General features: G+C 42.4%; 2 protein-coding genes across 2 annotated transcripts; both read left to right on the forward strand.

Moving 5' to 3' along the window:
* Window positions 1-1,631: 1,631 nt before the first annotated feature.
* Window positions 1,632-17,835, forward strand: LOC308295413 (uncharacterized protein; the record flags this gene model as incomplete). The annotated part of the gene is made up of 7 exons (XM_080738468.1): window positions 1,632-1,799; window positions 6,151-6,255; window positions 10,246-10,377; window positions 16,538-16,639; window positions 16,791-16,893; window positions 17,533-17,596; window positions 17,801-17,835. Exons 2-7 carry the CDS (start codon window positions 6,170-6,172, stop codon window positions 17,833-17,835), a joined length of 522 nt encoding a protein of 173 aa, XP_080594594.1. The 5' UTR covers window positions 1,632-1,799; window positions 6,151-6,169.
* A 365-nt stretch (window positions 17,836-18,200) lies between these two features.
* Window positions 18,201-21,320, forward strand: LOC308296102 (uncharacterized protein). Its single transcript, XM_080739229.1, has 2 exons — window positions 18,201-18,293; window positions 19,125-21,320. The coding sequence occupies exons 1-2, from the start codon at window positions 18,252-18,254 to the stop codon at window positions 20,874-20,876; spliced, it is 1,794 nt and encodes a 597-aa protein (XP_080595355.1). The 5' UTR covers window positions 18,201-18,251; the 3' UTR covers window positions 20,877-21,320.
* Window positions 21,321-21,452: the final 132 nt, after the last annotated feature.

Raw genomic sequence — 21,452 nt, forward strand, 5'->3', positions numbered from 1 at the left:
GCCACGCCTCCTTAGGGAGCCAATGAAATTTCACAGACCGCATTAGCCATGGGATAAAATGCACTGTCGGTCCCTATATTTGAACGTCATCTGATCGATCGGTTGCTTTGATCCATTATGGAAACACCGATCAAAACCGATACGGCCTTGATCGGCCGATCTGATATCGGCGCCGATCGATCGGTGCATCTCTAGTAATCTACTGTATCTTACTGTACCTCTCTCTCTCTCTCTGTACCTCTCTCTCTCTCTCTCTCTCTTCTCTCTCTCCTCTCTCTCTCTCTCGAACCCCCCCCCCTTCCCTCTTGAAACCCGATACTTTTGTGATGATAATGACAAATTCACTCTACAGAGGATTGCGCAATAGGTATTGCGAAATAAGCATACAAATACAAACTGTACGGTAAATATGCATTTTGAAAAGATGACACTAAGTGGATTACGTTCAGCATAGCATGCAGTATATATTTCTGTAATAATGGTGACTTCCAACACGACCGAATGTCGGGAACTGCCGAACAAAATCAGTCTTTGGCCGTCTTGAGTTGGTGTGGCTGAGATTGTAGAGCCGAATTTTTTTTAAATACATGGGGCTAGATAGCAGGGGGTCCGCGGGGGGTCCCCGGGGCTCCAGGGGGTCCCCGGGTGATCGGACCCCGACTCCAGAGGCCCCTCGGTTGGCCACCGGCCCCTCGCCTCTGGAGATGAAGAATTACTATTAATATTAATAATAATAATGGTAATAATAAAGTGCTTATAATAAGCGGACATGGCAACAACTGGGTCCGGGAGGCCTGTCACTCATGATTCCACGCCCCTCTCAGTTGAGGCCCCGCCCCCACGGAAAAACGGGGCCAAAAGTGCACCTGAAACTTTTGAAGTTGAACTCATAAAAATAAGATCTGAAACTGAAAAAAAAAAGAAATCTGAAACCGAAAAAAAAAAAAAAAATCCGTAAAAATAAGATCTGAATCTGAAATAAATAAATAAAAAACAACTGAAGAAAAGGACTCCAAGATCGAAATATATATTAAAGTGAAATGAAAAAAAAAAAAAAAAAAAAAAAAGTATTCAAAAGTATTAAAGGTGATACACCATGCATTTAAAAAGTATTTATGTCATATTGTTTATGTCCCAAAAAGGTTTTTCAAAAGGTTTGAGGCTAAATTACCACTCCTGAATAGAGATCCTCTCTCATTTTTGAATGGCTCTCAGAGCATTTTCAGCTGCAGTATAAAATTGGCCTGAGGGGGGGTGGCGCAGTTCTGCCCTTTGTGTGTGCAGATAAGCACCCCAACCAAACACTACACGAAACGTCTTAAAAATAATAACAATAATAAAAAAAAAAACATTTTTTAATATTTATTTCATTTCGATTATAGTTATAGTTTTCTTTCTAACATATTCCAACCATTATAAACGGAATATTATTATCCAGCCATCTATGCTACAGTACACTGCATCTAGAGAGCAGCTCCATGGGTTGAAGGGTTAATCTCAGGGTTCACGCAAAGTTCAAAGGGAAAGTGACACAGTTGGAGTTGCAGCACAGTGGAGGAGCATCCACAACGAGACTGGACTAATAGCCTACTACAGATTAGAAATTAGTTGTTTAACAGTTTAACATGGTAGCGCGACCAAAGCAAGCAGAAGACAACCCCCGGTTCTGGACAGTTCACAACGATTAGAAGTCATTAAAAGACGGTGGATTGTTTGGAGCTAGCCTGCTAGGCTAGGCTGCCTAGCCGACCCTGGAAATGGATTATTGTTTAACGAGACATACAGCAGATACCAGCTTGGTGAGTCAATGGATGTGGCAATTGTGAAATGCTGTGTTGCTGCAACGTGCACGCGTGTGTTTGCGTTGTCATGGTAATTTGGCTGCTCAGCTGCAGTGAAAGCCGTCTGGATTTTCTTTTCATTCATATTTTTTATTGGAAAGTTCAGGCATATCACATAGTCACATCAGTGCATATAAAACAAGCTTATACAGCAACATAGAGGAATATCCTATTCTCAATACTTGTTTTTTCTCAAAAACTTTTTTTTATTTTTATTTTTTTTTAACTTTTTTTTTACAACAAACAAACATAATTTTGACATCTTGCGTCTTCTAGTTTGGAGCTGGGGGGGGGGGGGTTGCCGATGATGACGTCATGATCGGCAGCAAATCTGGACAGCCTGTTTTGAGAACCCGTGGGATGCTTTTAACCTCCGCCTTCCCAAAACCAGAGAAAGACACAACGGTCAGAAATGGGACTTTGTGAGGATAGAAGGTGCTATAGTGGGACCCCAAAAAAAGGTTTTAAAATAGGAAAAGTGAAATTTCATGGTGTATCACCTTTAAAAAAGCGAATCAAAGTTACATTTATTTTATTTTTTTCAAGTTCAAAATCGAAATTCAAGACTTTCAGGTTCAAATTTTATTTTTTTCGGGTTCAAATCTTATTTTTTCACTTATTTTTTTATTTTTTCACAATTCTTTTTTGGATGAATGATGAAAACATTTGTGTCCCAATCTCCCCAGGAGCCAGTCATTGCAATTTTTTTCATTTTCATTTTTTCATTTCATTTGAAAGCTGGGGATCATAGCTACAAAATGATATATTGGTTGTGGAGATTGACCCAACAGTTTTGAAGATATGGCTTATAGAATGATGCCATGCTGAAATAGTACTTTTGAGATATTCAAGTTTTAAATAAATTTCTAACCTGCAATGACCTGACTCCGCCACATGGGGAGCAATCTTCAATTCAATCTTCAATTCAAAGAAGCTTTATTGGCATGAGAACACAAACGTTTACACAGTGGTGGAAAAAGTACCAACATTTTATAATAAAGTAAAGTATCAATTCTGCAATGTAGAATCACTCTGTTACAAGTAAAAGTCCAGAATAAAAAATGTACTTGAGTAAAAGTACAAAAGTATTGGTATGCAAATGTACTTAAAGTACCAAAAGTAAAAGTACAAAATGTTTGAAAATAGCAGATCTACAAGCTCACAACGCGTCGCACCGCAATGCGTTGTGAGCTTGTAGATCGTCTATTTTCAAATAGCCTTGGTATAACATAGGGCTAAAGTGGTTTATGTATGTTTTAAACTTTAGTTATTGCTCTCTAAAAAGATAATGCCACAACAGCATCTCAAGCATTATTGGGCTAAATGTAAAGACGCTACAGTGCGCCAACCGTGAAGCAGTTTAACCAATTTGCTACATACGTCTACACAAACGGTCAGATTACAAAGATAAATTGCTTAGTGAAGGCTCACAGATGTCACCATAGGGTACGCTCCAGCAGAATGTCCCGTAATGATCGTATTATTTAATGAGGAGCATTTTAATCCGATCGGTCGTCGTTTCCTTAAAAAGGTATTAATGTATCTAAGTGCAGTACACCTCGCAACCGATGGGGTCGCATGGCTGAAAAACAACAGAAAATGGCATCTGATCGGATTAAAATGCAGTTTATTAAACAATACGAAAGATACGGGTAATTCTGCTTGAGCGTACCATACTGTGACATCTGTGAGACTTCAGTAAGCACGTTATCTTTGAAATATGAAGGTTTTTGTAGACGTACGTAGCAAATAGGATTAACTGCTCAACACGAGGTTGAAGTGAACCTATTACGTGTGCAACAGGGCTAACTGTGCTAAATGTAGCATAATCAGTGTTTGTGTAACTTCAGCCAGAAGGATTATTTGACCTGATAATAAAACACCAATCTACAGGCTTAACCGCCTCGCGTTGTGAGCTTGTAGAAGAGAGCAACAATAGAGTTGGGTCACGTTTTATTTGTTTATAGCCTGCAGCTAGCGCTGCAGCTAGCGCTAGCTAACGCTAGCTAGCGTTAGCCGTTAGCCACTCATAGCCAGTCAACCAGAATAGTCTACTCTAAAGTCAACTTTCCGACGGCGAGTGAACGATTGCATTCCATCCATGTTTTCTTGGCTGTCAATTTATTGTCCAAAAAAACAAACACCCTGAACGTTAGAATTAGATAGTTTAGGACGACACTGATCTATTCAATGCTAAGCTAACTCAGTGACAAAGGAAGCTTCCGCACCGGAGCATACGTCACAGACGTCTCCAGGCCGCTCCAGGATCATTTCACCAGCGTAGAAGAAGAAACAGCGGAAGTCAAGAACGGCGGAAGAATAATAAATAATAATACACAAAATCATACATTACGTGGTTAATAATTGTTCATTTGGAACACACGTGGCATTAAATTAATGGGATAAATACTGTGGGTTGCTTCGCTAAGTAATGGAGTCCCGATATTACCGCATTTGGCTACAAACGGCTAACAAAGGCTGGCTAGTTAGCATTTTAGCTAATATAAACTGGGAGGACTAACAGAATTATGTACCGATCTCTCACATTAATTAAAAAAAGTCTTATTTACATGCAGAGTTAAGCTCTGGCGTTTAAGTGAAATGTAGCCTAGATATTATGAGATGCTGTTGTGGCATAAAAAAAAAAAGAGCAAAAAAAAAAAAAAAAATCATTTTGGCTACAGGGAATAATGACAGTCCCCGAGATGACTAGCTGCTGGGGGTGCTGGGACACATTTGGCCCCGTTTTCCTTCCATAATATGAGAGCACCTTTTGGAACTGTCGACTACACCGTCGAATTACTTATTGTACAAATGGGCCCAAGAACACGTGGCACCCTTTTAATATTGGTCTATTATAGCGCCACCAGGAGGCCAAAAAAAACCTACCTGACCTGCCGGAGACCTGTTCTTGGAGGAACACTGCTTCTAGTTTTTCTTTGATTTCTTTTCCCACTTTTATTGCTTTTTCTGCTTTTCTTCCCCTTGCTGCTTTTTTGCTTTCCTACTTTTTCCTGGCTTGGCCACTTTATCGCTGCTTGCAGTTATGTTTTGGACTTGTTTCTAAAGGGTAGCTGTTTATTATTTGGTCTTGTTTCTAAATTGAAGTTGTTTATTATTTGTATTAATCCACTTTACATCATTGTTGTGTCAATTGTTTGTGTTTGTTTGATTGTTTTCACATGATCTCTTCTGATTGGATTCATGTTCATGTGTATTTTTAGAAATGTAACCACTTAAACCCTTAATACTTAGTAAACATGACCCTTGCTCTAGTCTTTTCCCCTCTACACCAGGCCTGGAATTTCAGGAAGGCCATCAAATAAAATAATCTTATGCTCAGCCCTGCACATTATCAAAGATACTGCATTGGATTAAAATGGGGACTCAACAAGACACTGGTGTCTACAGTACATGTTGACAAGACAGAGACAGAGGAGAAAGAAATCAGCTGGGCAGGGCCATTAAGGCCACTGTGGCCACATTACATGACATTTTTGGAGGGGCACAAGGCCAAACTGAGGGGCAATGACGGCCAAGGCCTTCATGGCCTCCATGAAATTCCTGCCCTGCTCTACACCAAACCGTCATCAAAAAATAGCAGATCTACAAGCTCACAACATGTCACAACACGTTATGAGCATATAGATCTGCTATTTTCACAGAATGCTCCCCCCTAGAAATGGCGAGTCTGGGGTTCAAGTGGTTAATGTTTTTGGAACCGAAATAGGAACCGTTAGGAACCGGAACCGATAAGCAGAACCGGAACCGGAATCGTAAAAACGATACCCATCCCTAGCTGTGAGTGACATTTTGTTGTGTGATCTATGAACTAGAAGAATATGTTTGAACTATGTTATACCAAGCCCCCAGAACCCTGGGGGCGCCGTGAAACCAAATGGACATGTTGGCCGTTTTGAGGTACTGCAGTTGGGTCTACTCACATGAACGCGCGTCTAGGCTTCTTTGTATTGACGCGCGTTCATACCGGAAGGGCTCGTTCATGAAGCGCCTCCATGAACACAAACTATGACGCAAAACGCGTCACAGTAGACCCACTACGTCACGGTTTTACTAGCCGGAAGGAGGGGTGAAAACGCCTCATGCGCTGGGTGAGCAACTCAATGCAAGTGGACGGGCGGGGATATCTGTGTCCTCTCTATTCTTATTATAACTCTATGTGTTATACATGTTTATAGCTACATATCCGTATAACAGCTTCAACAGGCAGGATGACACTCATGCCTTGTGCTCATGTATCCAGCATTTCCTGTTTTATGATCTGTTTAATTGTCTGTAACTTTGACAGGTTTAATAAAGACCTAAAGATGGGTGCAAATGAGTCAGTGGAGAGAGAGGAGGACGGAGCTGACAGACCATCCAGCTGTAAAGGAAAACCTCCTGACTTCACACAGTATGTGAATCCTCCACAATATACGCCACACTATAACATGACAATGTAGCTCAGTCGGTAGAGCTCTCGCCTTTGAACCGCAATCATTTGGACTGCATAATGGAGAGAGAGGTGAAAAGTCAAACTAAAACTGACTAAATAATAATAATAAATAATATGAAATTGTTCATCTTGATAAGGGCCAGGGACGATGGGCAGGCCATTAAAAAATATCGCACTGTATGAAATGCAACGTAGGCCTTTTCGTCTAGAGGTTCTGTCTATGAAGCATTTGTTTTTGCAGGTAGCAGTTAATGGATTTTTCCACGCGTGCATTTGTTTTTCTTTAGCCTATAACTGTTTGTTATTGCTACTGAAATGTGGGAGGAGCCAAAACTAAAGATACATAAATATGAAGTCTGATAATTCACCCTTTGTCAAGTCAAAAAAGGTGGGACAAAAAAGCCAGGGAAGACATTTCACTTCCATTATAAAAACAAGATTTTTCATAGCCTCATTATTGCTATTTAAAGTACCAAAAGAAAAACATCTACGTGATATTAACTCATTCTGTGCCAATGACGTCTCTTGACGTTTTTTTTTGCAAAGGCGTTCAGTGCCAATGACGTCTTTGACGTCTTTTGAGTTTTTTGTATAAAAAAAAAAAAAAACATTTTTTTTTTTAAAAAGATGTCAAAATGACCTGGGATCAGAGAGATGCTTTTCTCTGTTTGTGTGTTGGCTCCCTCGTTTAGCTGATTGAGAAAATGTGTGTTCATTCTAGTGGATGGACACTTTTTTTCATTCAAACAGCTCTATCTCTGGAACCATTTGTCTGATTGACAAAATTCTTTTTGCCACTGAATCACAACAACTGTGTCTGTTTCTGTGGGGGAAAAAATTATAAAAAAAAAAAAAAAAAAAAAAAAAATTTTGATTGCGCAATAAAGAAAAACATACAAAACCGTGGCACAGCTACCTTGGAGCCATTTTGGCATTTGGCACAGAATGAGTTAATAAAAAAAGTAACAAAAAAGTACAGTGGTTACATTGCAAAACAGGGGTTTTCCCCCGAAAAGGGCAGATTAATTAAGAGGGCAGATTAATCATCTGAAACAGGTAGAGGGCAAAGAGAGAGAAAGAGAGCAGTGCACCTAGGCTGACTCGCACTGACCAGGAAATTGAGGAACTATAGCCTCGCCCTCAACGTAAAATGTATTTTAATTGTAATTCTGCCCATTTAAAATACTAGAAGCTGGGCCGCCTTCGGGCGTCTAGTCGGCGACCTGGCCAACTCGGAACAATGTAAATAGGGAATGAATGCCCCGCCCTTTAATGCAAACCCCATTATACCTGTTTTCATAGGACCCGTTTTGACCATCTGTCTGCCTGTGTCCATTTATGCCCATATATGGAGATATCTGTATCTGTCTGTCTGTCTGTCGGCGTCCATTTTATGTCCATATATGGAGAATGGAGATCACTGCAGTTATAGTATGGGTCCATTTTATGCCCATATATGGAGATATCTGTCTATCTGCGTCCATTTTATGCCCATATATGGAGTATCTGTCTGTGCCTCCTTCATTTTATGCCCATATATGGAGAACGCGCGTGCCCGTGGGACGAACGATTCTCGAGATACGCGGATTACATACATACATACACACTCACAGAGATTTTTTGTTGACTCATGTGGCATACGTGATGTCAGAGCCTTTTATGAAGTGATGTCACAATGAGTCAGAGCTTTCGCCGATTTCCTCCGGAACAGCCTGATGTCAACAATCAACCCCGCATAAGGAGATTCCGAACGTTTCGCGCCGGTTCGGGAAAACCGCGCGTCGGGTCGGGTCGAGACCCGGCACTGCACTCCGTGCCGCGGCGGGGAACGCGCGTGCCGAATCTGAAGCCGGTGGGACGAACGGTTCTCGAGATACGCGGATTACATACACGCAGACACGCAGAGACTTCTCGCATTTATAGATAGATATGTACCCAATCGAATATCTAGTTCATGTTCATTCATGTGAACTAGTTTGTTGAAGCTTATCTCTCTATAAATGCGACAAGTCTCTGCGTGCGTGCGTGCGTGCGTTCGTGCGTGTCTCTCTGTCTGTAATCCGCGTATCTCGAGAACTGTTAAAGGGGGAACCGGCACTGTGTCTGCAACACAGTCGGAGGCACAGACAGATACAGAGATCTCCATGATGGGCATAAAGGGACACAGACAAACAGATACAGAGATCTCCATATATGGGCATAAAATGGATGCAGACAGACAGATACAGATATCTCCATATATGAACATAAATGGACACAGGCAAACAGATGGTCAAAAACGGGTCCTACAGAGATCTCCATTTATGGGCATAAAATGGACGTAGACAGAGAGATATCTCCATATGTGGGCATAAATGGACACAGGCAAACAGATGGTCAAAACAGATCCTATTACAACAGGTATAATGGGGTTTGCATTAACACATGGGCTGCTAAGGTTTCTAACATTTCTAGCTGTTGCTGCTGCCGCCGTTCACTCACGCTTTATTTTGAAGAGCCTCGGAAGCTTCGTGCGTGTGCACGTGGGTGTCCGCTGACGATTGAGGAAGAAAATCCATTTGTTTACAAACGCTCGCGAAACTAAAATCCAAACCGTGGCGGTAAAGTGTCGCCGTGAAAACAATCAGATCTCTGTTTCCCTGGCGTTCTTTTCACCTCATTCATAGATAAAGCCCTTTTTATGTTTCCGAGTACCGTAGAATGGAAATCAATGCAACCAGCTCGTGCCATTTTCTCTCTCTCTCTCTCTCTCTCTCTCTCTCTCTCTCTCTGCTACGGGGTGACGTATGGACTCGGGTCATTCAGAGGGCAGGTAGCTGCACGTACAGTTAACCCTTGTTAACTGTTCGTCCCACCAGCTTCAGATTCGGCACGGGTGTTCCCCGCCGCGGCGCGGAGTGCAGTGCCGGGCCTCGACCCGACCCGATACACAGTTTTACCGAACGTTCGGAATCTCCGTTTGCGGAGATGATTGTTGACAGGCTGTTTCTGAGGAAACCGGCGCAAGCGCTGACTCATTGTGACATCACATTATAAAGGCTCATCTCCATCTCCGATACGCGATTTTCTGGAACCAGCACGAAAGGTTCGGATTCTGAAACTCCTACTCTCAGCCCGAAAATGCAATTTGATTAATTGGATAAAAGATAATCCCCCAACCATACAACTCTGGTATAGGGAGATCTTTGGGGTACTACCCCACGAGAGATTGTGTGCAGTCTACAGAGGCAATGAAGCCTCATTTAAAAAAGAATGGGCCCCAATGCTAAACTATTTCCCACGGGAAATCTCCCGGATCCTCCTGAAAGGGCAGTCCCAGTGGGACAGAACCCCCCAATAGGATAGGGTGAAAACTGGGTCTTTATACCTGGCTTTAAAATATTGCATTGTACTGATGATGAACTGGAAATGGAAGACGTGGTAAATGGAGGAACACTCCCCCGCCTCCATATTGTTTTGTTTTGTTCTGTTCTGTTCTGTTCTGTTCTGTTCTGTTCTGTTCTGTTCTGTTCTGTTTTGTTTTGTTTTGTTGTGTTTTGTTTTGTAAGGGATTGCCCTGATTTTATGTTGTCTGTGAAAAAAAAAGCTGACAAAGGTTGATTTTTTTTGGACCACACACACACACACACACACACACACACACACACACACACACACACACACACACACACACACACACAGAGAGAGAGAGAGCTGGTGGTCCACGGACCACCACCGGTTGTTAACCCATGAATTATATATAGTATGACCTAAAACACCACTGACCACAATGGTAGGTGTGGCTCCACCTCAGCAATCCATCTCCCAGGGGTCAAAAGCATTGTAACATGTTACATGCTGGTTTCCACGTGTCATCATCATTTTAATTCATTCATTATGTAATATAAATATTAAATAGTGTAATTTATCCAGAACTAACTTGACTCTGTGTCTGTGTTTTTCTGCCAGGACAAAAAGACCAGCAAAACCATCCACTGATTATGAGGACTGGAAATGTAGAGGCTGTGGCTTCAGGAACACTGCTAAGGATTTAAGATGCAGAACCTCATACTGCTATGTGACGAAGATCGTATCCACAAGGTAACATTGTCTCTCTGTCTGTTGTTTCTTTCTGTCTGATCCTCAACTGATAGACTCAATGAATTAATTCATGTTGAAATGATTATAATGTAGAACTGTTTTGCGCCACCAATATACATCAAATGTGTGGCTTGGCCGGGAATGGTGTGCTATTACTTTTCTTTCCGATCCGTGTTACTGTGGCATAGTGGTATATTTAAGTTATTGCCAGATAACGCCACCGGGGGAGTTGCGCCCCCGGAAATATTATATTATAGAATTACTCCCATTTAACACTGATATGAAAAGCACACAAGTTTGTTTTACAGAGGCAGGCAGAAACATGGTTTAACAAAAGTACAAAATCTCTTTATTAATTACATGAAGTTAATTCTGTATCTCGATTTTGGGGTTCAACATGGTTCAACAATAAAACAGAAATAGGGCAGTGTCATCAATGGTGAGTCCACAATAAAAGTACTGAACATCTAGGGCCAGTGCTGGGGGAGGGGAAGAGGGGCAGGGCGACCCACCCACGGCAGTGGCACTTCCAGCAATCAAAGCAAACCAAACACAAAATAGCAAAACACAGCAAAAGTGAGTTACCACTACCAGGGGGTTGGCCATCACCTGCCCCCAAACGAGGAGCCCCAGCACCTGGCCTGAAATAGAAATGACAGTATCAGAAGACTTGCAGTGAAATATACACTTCATGACATTAACCCAAAAGCTTCAAGTACAGGATAAAATCACTTAATGGTTATGCAACCATGAGTGCTGTGTCTTCGCAGGAAATTCAAGAATAGCGGGAACCGGAATTTGTTCAGAGTTGTTGGTTGACTGAGTAGTAGAACCATGAAAGCAAAACAGCAGTTGCCACCGGCCCTGAAATGGCAAGGCAACAAGCGGCCATGTAAATTATACTACATACTAAGTTCATAGACACAGAGACAGAGACTGAGAGATGCACAATTAACCTACCACGTTTGCTTGGGCAGCGCACACAATGTCACTGTCCACAGCGGCAGACACCGGGTAGAGGTGAACTGCAATATAAATAAAGCCCACGTTTACATTCATGTTGGTGGGGACACCAAATGAATACACTATTCTGGAGAATAAAGACCGCCAACCTACCTGGTGTGCATGGCGATTTAGCACCGCAAGCCAGAGTAGGAGCTCCAGAAAGAGTCATTTGTAGCGTTAGCTAAAAATGACAAACAAGCGGTCATGGTCAAGTTTACAATACAGCGCATACAAGTTGTGGCTAGAGTAGTAAAACAAGGGAAACGTACCTTCATTGAGCAAGACGCCAGTGTAGCTGAAGCCAGAAGGCCAGCGTGAGCTGGGGGACACCTCCAGTGTCCACCACCAGCAAGGGAGACAAACATCTGACTCTCAGCAGAAAGCCATGTAGGGTTGCCAACTCCCAGAGACTCAAATAAGGGACACCTTATGGCCGCCCGCCGAAGGTGGGTGGCCGAAAAACAAATTGTGTTTTGAGGGGGGTCAACAGACTCAACACGCCCTGAAATGCATAGAAAACTGCATTTTGGCACAGTCACAGACACTCAGAGAGTTATACCTACGGTACAGTCACAGACACTCAGACAGTTATACCTACAGTATAACACACAATACATTACAAACACAACAGGTCTTACATCTGCATCAGGCTACATCTGCATCAGGTTACACTGACTGTAACATCGCATACATATCATAATCATAAGGAAATTAAATGCTTCAACCATACACCAGATATATCTAGCCTATAATAAACCCATGGCTTGCCATGTAGACCTACATTTTACTAAGATACACTTCAATTGAGGCATAGGGCCTACTGTACATAGTCTACAACACTGGTTCCCAAACACTGGGTCCCATTTGTGAGTCACAGAATTATTTTTATGGGTCCTTTAATTTTTTATTTCCTACATTTTGTTTTCATGATTTAGTAATTTTATGAACTAAAATGAAAATCTAAGACATTCCATTAATTAGAAAACACATATTTAAGAAGTAGTGAAAATAGCCGATCTACAAGCTCACAACAGCTGTGCATAGTGATGTGTTGTGAGCTTGTAGATCTGCTATTTTCACTAGTTTCATTTCTCTTTTTGGTCTTGGGCTAAAATGCTTTGGAACCACTGTTCAACAATATACTGCTACAGAGAAAGGGGGAACAAATCTGCTTGGAGCTCTTCAACATCCAGATTCTCAAGAACCCATAGATAGTATTATAGCATTTTGCCACATACAGCTAGAGTACTGAGTACAGACAGACACACACAGCTCACCTGCTGCAGAAGAGACTCATTCTTTCAGAATATCCCACAGTTTTGGGGCAAAACGAGCTTTGGCTAACAAACCTCATCTCACATGCAGGTACTTATTTTCGGTAGAGAAATGTTAGTTGCAACTTTAGTTTTGTGTCGCCCGCGCTGGCTCGCATTCAACAACGCACAGCAGCTGAGTTCATGTTACACAAGGACTCACGCAGCACGCACGTACGTGACGAGGCACCCCCAGGGTCCTAGAGCCCTTCACATACAGCACACACACAAAGGCAGGCAGACGATGCCTGGCGCACACACAGAAAAATATATATTTTATGTGCATAGTCCCTTTACCAGGACAAGCGACGTCCCTTACGGGACGCACCTCTTTCAGTCAGAATACGGGGCGTCCCGGCCAATACGGGACGGTTGGCAACCCTAAAGCCATGCCATCTAAATACTGTTATCAATCAGGCCCTTAACAAGTGGGAGGAGGATGGGCAGTGGGAACCGACGCCCATCCTGCTACATTACCATTGCGACATAATTCGCAAAAAACTATGCCCAAAAACCCCATTGACTTTGAATGGGGCAATCAAAAACAGAAACTTTGGCGCCACATTACTCTGTCATACTTTTGCCTAGCAACGTGATTTAAACATTAAAATGCTCACAAGACTTTGGACTTTCTTCTGGCCAATAGTGAAGAGCTGTAATTGATCTTCTTATTGGCTGAGCTTTAAACAGCTATAACTCCACTTTGCAGCATGGCACCATCTCAATCTCATTAACCGTTTGTCTTTCAAACTTGTGGGTGGTGTCATTTGACTTGTTCAGAGTCCTTGTCCTTAATTGGTTTAACTTAGCCCCGCTCACTCTTCTGTAAGGTCGAAACTCGATTGTTCCTCTATGTGGCTATAACTCATCAACCGTTTGTCGTACAAACTTGTGGGTGGTATCATTTGACTTGTTTCAGAGTTTTTCACCTTAACCCTTTTAGTGCCTATCCCGAACTAGTTCGGGATATTCGGGATCAAAAACAATTTTTTATTTGCTATTTTACTTACCCCGAGCTGCTTGGAGCAACGTGGGTGGTCCCGGCTCGCCCAGCGCTCACCAACGAGAGACGCTAGATGCTCCGACGATTTATTCCATTGAAAATGGTTTAAAATAAAGTTTAGACCCCCCCCCAATGTTCACCAAATGTTCATTGTAGGCGGCGCGACGTATTCCAGGGTGCCTATCCCGAACATGTCCGGGATATTTAATAAAATGAATTATTTTATCGGAGGCCTCAACGAAGCCCCGGTCTAGACGTCCATCCTTGGCCGGGACTTAGACTCGGCCATCCACGGGCCGTATTCGCGCTAACGGCCGAATCGCGCCGCCCACTCCAATAATAAATCACATCTTTAGACAGGATTTTCTCCGGATTGTGTCCCCAGACCCAAAGAGAAAGTTTTTTGCGGCTGAAATAGCTTTAGATCGGGCTTCTAAATGGGTTAGCATTTTGGCTACGTGTCAGCTAGCTTCCTCCTCTGGACACCCATAGGATTGACCGGAGTGAAAACACAAGCCAGTTGGGAGAGGGTCGACGAAAGCTATAAAGAAGGTCAATGGAGAAATTTCTGGCACTCTAGCACCCCTTGTGGCCGGATGGCACTGTATGAGTTAATTGATTTAACTTAGCCCTGCCCCTCTTCTGATTGGTCGACGTTTAAGTCTAGACACCAAGTTTCAAGACAGTACGATGCTGTGAACTGGAGTTATGGCTGTTTAAAGCCCAGCCAATAGGAAGGCAGAGGGTGGGGCTTAAACAATTACAGATCTCATCAACCGTTTGTCGTACATACTTGTGGGTGGTGTCATTTAGCTTGTTACTGAGTTCTTTACCTTAATTGGTTTAACTTAGCCCGCCCCATCTTCTGATTGGCCGAAACCTTTGGCTATATATCATCAACCGTTTGTCGTACAAACTTGTGGATGGTGTCATTTGACTTGTTTCAGAGTACTTCACTTTAATTGGTTTAACTTAGCCCCGCCCCCTCTTCTGATTGGTCGAAACTTTTTTTGGCTATAACTCATCAACCGTTTGTCGTACAAACTTGTCGGTGGAGTCATTTGACTTGTTTCAGAGTTTTTCACCTTATTTGGTTTAACTTAGCCCCGCCCCCTCTTCTGATTGTCCGAAACTTTATTTGGCTATAACTCATCAACCGTTTGTCGTACAAACTTGTGGGTGGTGTCATTTGACTTGTTTCAGAGTTCTTCACCTTAAATGTTTTAACTTAGCCCTGCCCTCTCTTCTGATTGGCCGAAACTCTATTTGGCTAAAACTGCTAATGTTAGAAATGCTAATGCTAATGTTAGCTAATAATACAAATGCTAAATGCTAATGTTAGAAATGCTGATGCAAAAAATGCTAATGCTAAGATGCTAATGTTAGCTTATGATAAAAATGATAATGCTAAATGCTAATGTTAGAAAAGCTAATGCAAAAAATGCTAATGCTAATGCAAAAACTGCTAATGTTAATGCAAAAAATGCTAATACTAAAAATGATAAAGCTAATGATAATGCTAAAAACTCTAAAGCTACTATGTTAATGTTAAAGCTAATGCTAAACATGCTAATGTTAAAAAAAAGAAATGTTCTTATCTAGTCATATTAGGCAGGGCAAAACATGTAAAAACCTGATTAAAGGGTGCACCAAAACTTTTCTCAATTGATTCCTATGTAATTCTACCTGTAGAATCCATTTCTGCAATATACATTTTTATATTGCGCAAAATTAATTAGATAATTAGCATATTTGACTAATTATGCTAATTATCTCATTAATTATGCACAATACAACAATATACTTTGCAGAAATTGATTCTACAGGAAGAATTACATAAGGATCAACTGCGAAAAGTTTGCCGTTCTTTCTGCCCATGGGTCAAATTATTTGTAACATGGGTGGAAATGACAGGACAAACCCTATTTAAAAAATGATTAAAGGGTTTACCAAACTTTTCTCTGTTGATTCTTATGTATTTTTGCCTGTAATGCCGTGATTTAAACTTTAAAGCGCTCACACGACTGTGGACTTTTTCGGGCCAATAGGGACGAGCTGTAATTGATTAAGCCCCGCCCCCTCTATTCCTATTGGCTGGGCTTTAAACAGCCATAACTCCGGTTCACAGCATGGCACCGTCTTGAAACTTGGTGTCTGGACTTAACCGGCCAATAGGGACTTATTACTTAAGCCCCGTCCCCTCTTAAGCCTCTTCCTATCTTCCTATTGGCTGAGCTTTAACTCCAGTTTGCAACATTGTACTGTCTCGAAATTTGGTGTGTGTACTTACACGGCCAATAGGAATGATTTTCTCTTCACATTAATTAAGATTAAAATTAAAACGTGCAGAGTTAAGCTCTGGCATTTAAGTGAAATGTAGCCCGATATTATGAGATGCTGGTGTGGCTTTATCACATTTTAGAGAAAAAAAAACATTTCAGCTCTAGTGAAAAACTCAGGCATGCGAGATGACTGTCGCTCAGCCACGCTCAGTCACATTTGTCCATGCACCCCACCTTACAAGTGTGCACCCTTGATAGGCAGGTAATGGCCAAACAGTGACAGTTTGTGGTCATACTGTCACACAGACACAGACAGGCTTTCAGGCAGGCACCTACGCACGCTCGCATGAACGCACAAACACACACACACACACACACACACACACACACACACACACACACACACACACACACACACACACACAGTTATGTCGTCTTTCAACCTTTACAGTTATGTAGTAGAATATTATGACATAATATCAACAATAATGTGTTCCTCATTATTTCTACCTCCTCTTTCTGTCTCTTTGTCTTTTCTATCATTGTCTTTCTCTCAGCTGGGACTCCATCAGAGCCCTCCCTCTCTCTGCAGCAGACATGAGGAAGTCTTGGCATAAAGACTTCCCACAGGCCTACCGTGTCCTCCGTGTCTGCTTGCTGTGAGTGTTCATCACACAGAAAGCAGAACCAATACAATGTGTTCTCACCATCTTCTATACCCCAGACCAGCTGAACAATTATCACTTATTGAATGATGAGTTGAATCTGATGTCTGACTTTGTCTCTTTCATTCTGTGTGTTGTTGAGCAGTGTAGCGGCCACGTCAACAGGAGACCCAGCTGAGGACATTAAGGACCTGGTGACTGATGCACAGAAGACAGAGAGGAACACATATGAGTCAGCTAACATCAGGGTAAGAACCTAATATTCTCTCCATGACATTTATTTACATTTTCTAATGACTACATGAGCTACAATGTAACTGTTCCAAATACATGTCTAACATTTAACTGTAAAAAAAACAAAAAAAAAACAATAACATGTCAAATAGGGATGCCAGGTAACCACATGAACTCCAGCGTCCTTATTCTGAGGTGAACATTTGGCGAAAATAGCGGATCTACAAGCTTACAATGAATTACAATGTAATCCGCTGATGTGAGCTTTTAGATCGGTTATTTAAGCAAACAGATTTGGTGTTGAGAGAATAAAGCATTGGGCCTAGTTCAGAGCCCTGGGGGACCCCGTTCAACGGGGGTCTGGTCTTGGTCCCTCTACGGTCCCTCCCCAGATCTATAAGCTCAGTGTGAGCTTGTAGATCTGCTATTTTCACAGAAAGTTTGTTCCAGAATAGTGAAGCTAGGGTTCATGAGGTTAACAGTGTTCTATTTGCATTCAACTGTTCACTTATACCTAGTGAGGTCCTGATCTGTTTAGTCTTTTATTTTGGAATTACAGGAAGTTAAAGTTAATTCCAACCAATGTTAAGGAACAGTCTGTTAACATCTTGATGTAGTTTGACTATCATTGTCTGTTGATGTGTGAAATACAGTATGAATACTTGGACCTGATGGTAGATAAGAGATCTGAGCTGAGGAAGAAGAGGATGAGTTGGGGTAAGATTTTAACCTCTGACTACACACACACAAACACACACGCACGCACGCACGCACGCACGCACGCACGCACGCACGCACGCACGCACGCACGCACGCACGCACACACACACACACACACACACACACACACACACACACACTCACTCACTCACTCACTCACTCACTCACTCACTCTCTCTCTCGCTCTACTTTTTGACCCAGGGTCTGTACTTGGTTCCCTGCTTTTCCCCTTCTAATAGTAGATCAGCTGTTTTCGCAGATTGTTTGCACATTTTCACAGAATGTTCATTGATTGATTGATTGATTGATTGATTGATTGAATACTTCATTAGCAGTTTGCAAAATAGGTCTCATAAGAGGATTTTGTAAACCCCCCAAATCTATTTGAAGTATTACAATGTTTTTCAAAAAAAAAAAAAAAAAGGCAAATAAGTTTAGAGATATGGGGTAAGGTATTGTCCTGTCCAGAATGTGAATCCTGTGTGTGTGTGTGTGTGTGTGTGTGTGTGTGTGTGTGTGTGTGTGTGTGTGTGTGTGTGTGTGTGTGTGTGTGTGTGTGTGTGTGTGTGTGTGTGTGTGTGTGTGTGTGTGTCCAGCATCAGTCAGCAGCAGTACAGACCTCAGTTCCCAGCATGTACAGACAGGAAGCTCCATGACCTCAAGGAGGGAGGTGAAGATGGAGGAGAAACCACAGGTGAGATCATTATTAACCCAGAGCTTCTCAACTCTAATGAATGTAATGACCTATCTGGTAGAAACCAGAGATCATTATTAACCAATGGCTTCTCAACTCTAATGAATGTAATGACCTATCTGGTAGAAACCAGATATCATTATTAACCCAGAGCTTCTGAACTGAAATGAATGTAATGAACCATCTGGTAGGAAGGAAAACCAGCAGAGCCCATGGCAGTCTTTATAGTCAGACTAAGGAGAGATAACCTCATATCAATGAGGACCTGGTTATTTGTGTTATTCAGTTCACAGTCTAGATATAATCTCTTCTCAGCTTGACCTATAGCTGACAGAGTAGATGTTCAGTTCACAGTCTAGATATACTATTTTCTCAGCTTGACCTATAGCTGACAGAGGGTTAGGGTTAGATGTTCAGTGGGAGGAGAGCAGAGATGGGACAGCAGATCCTTCTGTAGTTTAACAAGGTGAACACTACTGGTAGAGGATATGAATGCTTATCTGTGTGGTTTTGTGTAGCCTGAGCGCCAACTGCTGGTAGGGCACCTTTGAGGCAAGGCACGTGTAAAAAATAGTTTGAGAACTGCTGGTTTAGACTGATGCTAGGTTAGATAGATACCGGTACCTGGGAAAATCAGTTGCCCAGAGACAGGTTATTGGTTTACCTGTGATCCTATTATACTGACGCACTACACTGTCTTTGCATTCTATGTATGTGTTTTACCTCCCTCTAGTTAAGAGCGTCTGCTAAATACCTAACTGTACTTTTTTTCTTTTTCTTTTTTTACTTTTTATTCATGTTCATTTATTATATTTTTACACTTTTTTTCAGGGAACTGTTCCTTTGCATGTTGAGATGGAAGAACATCCTGTTACAGAGTCAGAGTCCTCTCCACATCCTTCATTGGAGCTCCAAGATGAAATTGATCTTAGTTCATGCTTCAGTGGTTTGAGGATAGAAGAATCCATCTCACGTCCTCGCTCTCACAGCTTACCCTCACTGATTCCATGTTTAGAGAACAAGACAGGTTTCATTGCAAAGCGCTCCCACAGCTTAAATGATGTTACACTACTGGTCAAAACACAGAAGATTACACCTGATATCATTGTTGTGAAAAACCAGGAAAGCTACAGGTTCAACTCCACCCAAGCAGGACTGTTCCAATGCAGCGTGACCGGCCTGGTGTTTAAGATGAAGGCAGAGGGAGATGTGACTTACAGGACAGTCCCATGGCACCGAAGGCTTCTTTCCCAGATAGAAGGCAAGAGGCCTGCAGGACCACTGTTTGACATAAAAGGTTCTCAGAGGTATTTGTGTCAGTTACGCTTTCCACATTGTGAGATCCTCTCCACGGGTGCAGGCAAATTCTTGTCTGTTGTCCATGTGATGGATGATGGTGGTTTGGAGTTTATCAAACCCCATATGATCACGGAAACTCATGTCATCATAGGTCTACCTGTAACAGGGTTTTCTTTATTTGGTATCATCATGCAATGCTTTCCCATTGGGCTCGGTCCTGTCCAGCCCAGTCCTTTCCAGACCATTTCCAGACCATTCCTTTCCAGACCATTCCTGTCGAGACCATTCCTGTCCAGACCATTCTTGTCCAGACCATTCCTGTCCAGCCCAGTCCTGTCCAGCCCAGTCCTGCCCCCCCCAGTCCTGTCCAGACAATTCCTGACCAGGCAATTCCTGTCCAGCCCATTCCTGACTGTCCAGACAATTCCTGGCAGGACCAGTCCTGTCCAGACCATTCTTGCCCAGCCCAGTCCTGAGCAGACCATTCCTGCCCAGACCATTCTTGTCCAGACAATTCCTGTCCAGACCATTCCTGTTCAGACCAGTCCTGTCCAGAACATTCCTGTTCAGCCCACTCCTGTCCAGGCATTGGTGGCACTGTTTTATAAGCCACCAATTGATGATGATCATCCCAGTTCGATCCTGAAAGTGTTGCTGCTGCCTCGGAACGTTTTGCTGAGTGAAGTGCAGAAGAAAAGAAGGAAATTGGAAAATGGAGAAGAAATCTACATTGGAATCCCTCCCTGTAAACTAATCCCAAAGCAAGAATACACTCTCTCCACTTCACCTCAAGATAATTCCATCAAAATCCAACCAAATGAGGCAGAATTTGAAGTTGATGAATCATCCTATCACAATTACATCGAAACATTTGACGTGATTTTAAAGCGAAGATTTAGTTCTGTTATTCTACTTTTAAGAAGCAGTAAGACCTCTGACTGTCCATGGGAACGCGAGGTAGACCTTTCAGCTGCTGCTTTAAGAAAACAACAAGTCCAACACACACTGAGTCTTGAAGTAGAAGAGAGGCTGTTTTCTGTGAGGGACAGCTTCATTGGCAGGGTTTCCCTTCCCAATATCAACTGTCTCGTGGACAAGCTTTTCTCAAAGAAAGTGTTAAATGACGCTGAGCGGGAGGCGGCTGCTGAGATGCAGTCAAGAAATGCCAAGGCACGGTTTGTCATCGACACTGTGAGGCGCAAAGGACCTGATGCGTGTTCAACAATGATAGTGATCCTCTGTGGTCTGGACACGCTCCTCTCTGAACATCTTGGGTTGATGTAGAACTGGACTGATACTTATACCAGCAGGTAGAGAATGTCCTGCCGTTGCTTCTTTTTTATTATTTCATTTTCTGAGGATGAAAAGACTAGTTTGACACATTGAAGTTGGGTCATTATATTCAAATGCTTTTATTTATTTATTTTATCAACCAGAGCAACTTCAAAGTAAATGTACAATGACCGGTATGACGGACGTGCAGAGAATATTAGAGGGGAAGGGGCTGAAATTACTAGTAGGGAACTTTTGGTGAAAATCCCGAAAATAGCCGATCTCCAAGCTCAAAACGTGTCGCAGTGCTGCGATTGAAGTTCAGGGGAAGCAGAAGATGCTGCTTTCAAGTTCAGGGGAGTATGAACAGGCATTTCTCTTGAATGCTACGTCCAGGTACAGCATGGAAAGGACAGTGGGGGCATTTGCATGTGTTTTCAAACTAGTAAATGCAGCATTAATGGTCACGAGAGGACAATTTTACAGACGAGCAGGGGTTCAAACCCCCTTTGATGTCTGTGTGCACGTGGCTGAGGGTACCATGCCTTGCGCAAGGACACTTCAAGAGGTTGATCGGTTGTCACATGG

The sequence above is a fragment of the Nannobrachium achirus genome (assembly GCF_963921795.1).
Source record: "Nannobrachium achirus genome assembly, chromosome: 12".
Classification (NCBI taxonomy): Eukaryota; Metazoa; Chordata; class Actinopteri; order Myctophiformes; family Myctophidae; genus Nannobrachium; species Nannobrachium achirus.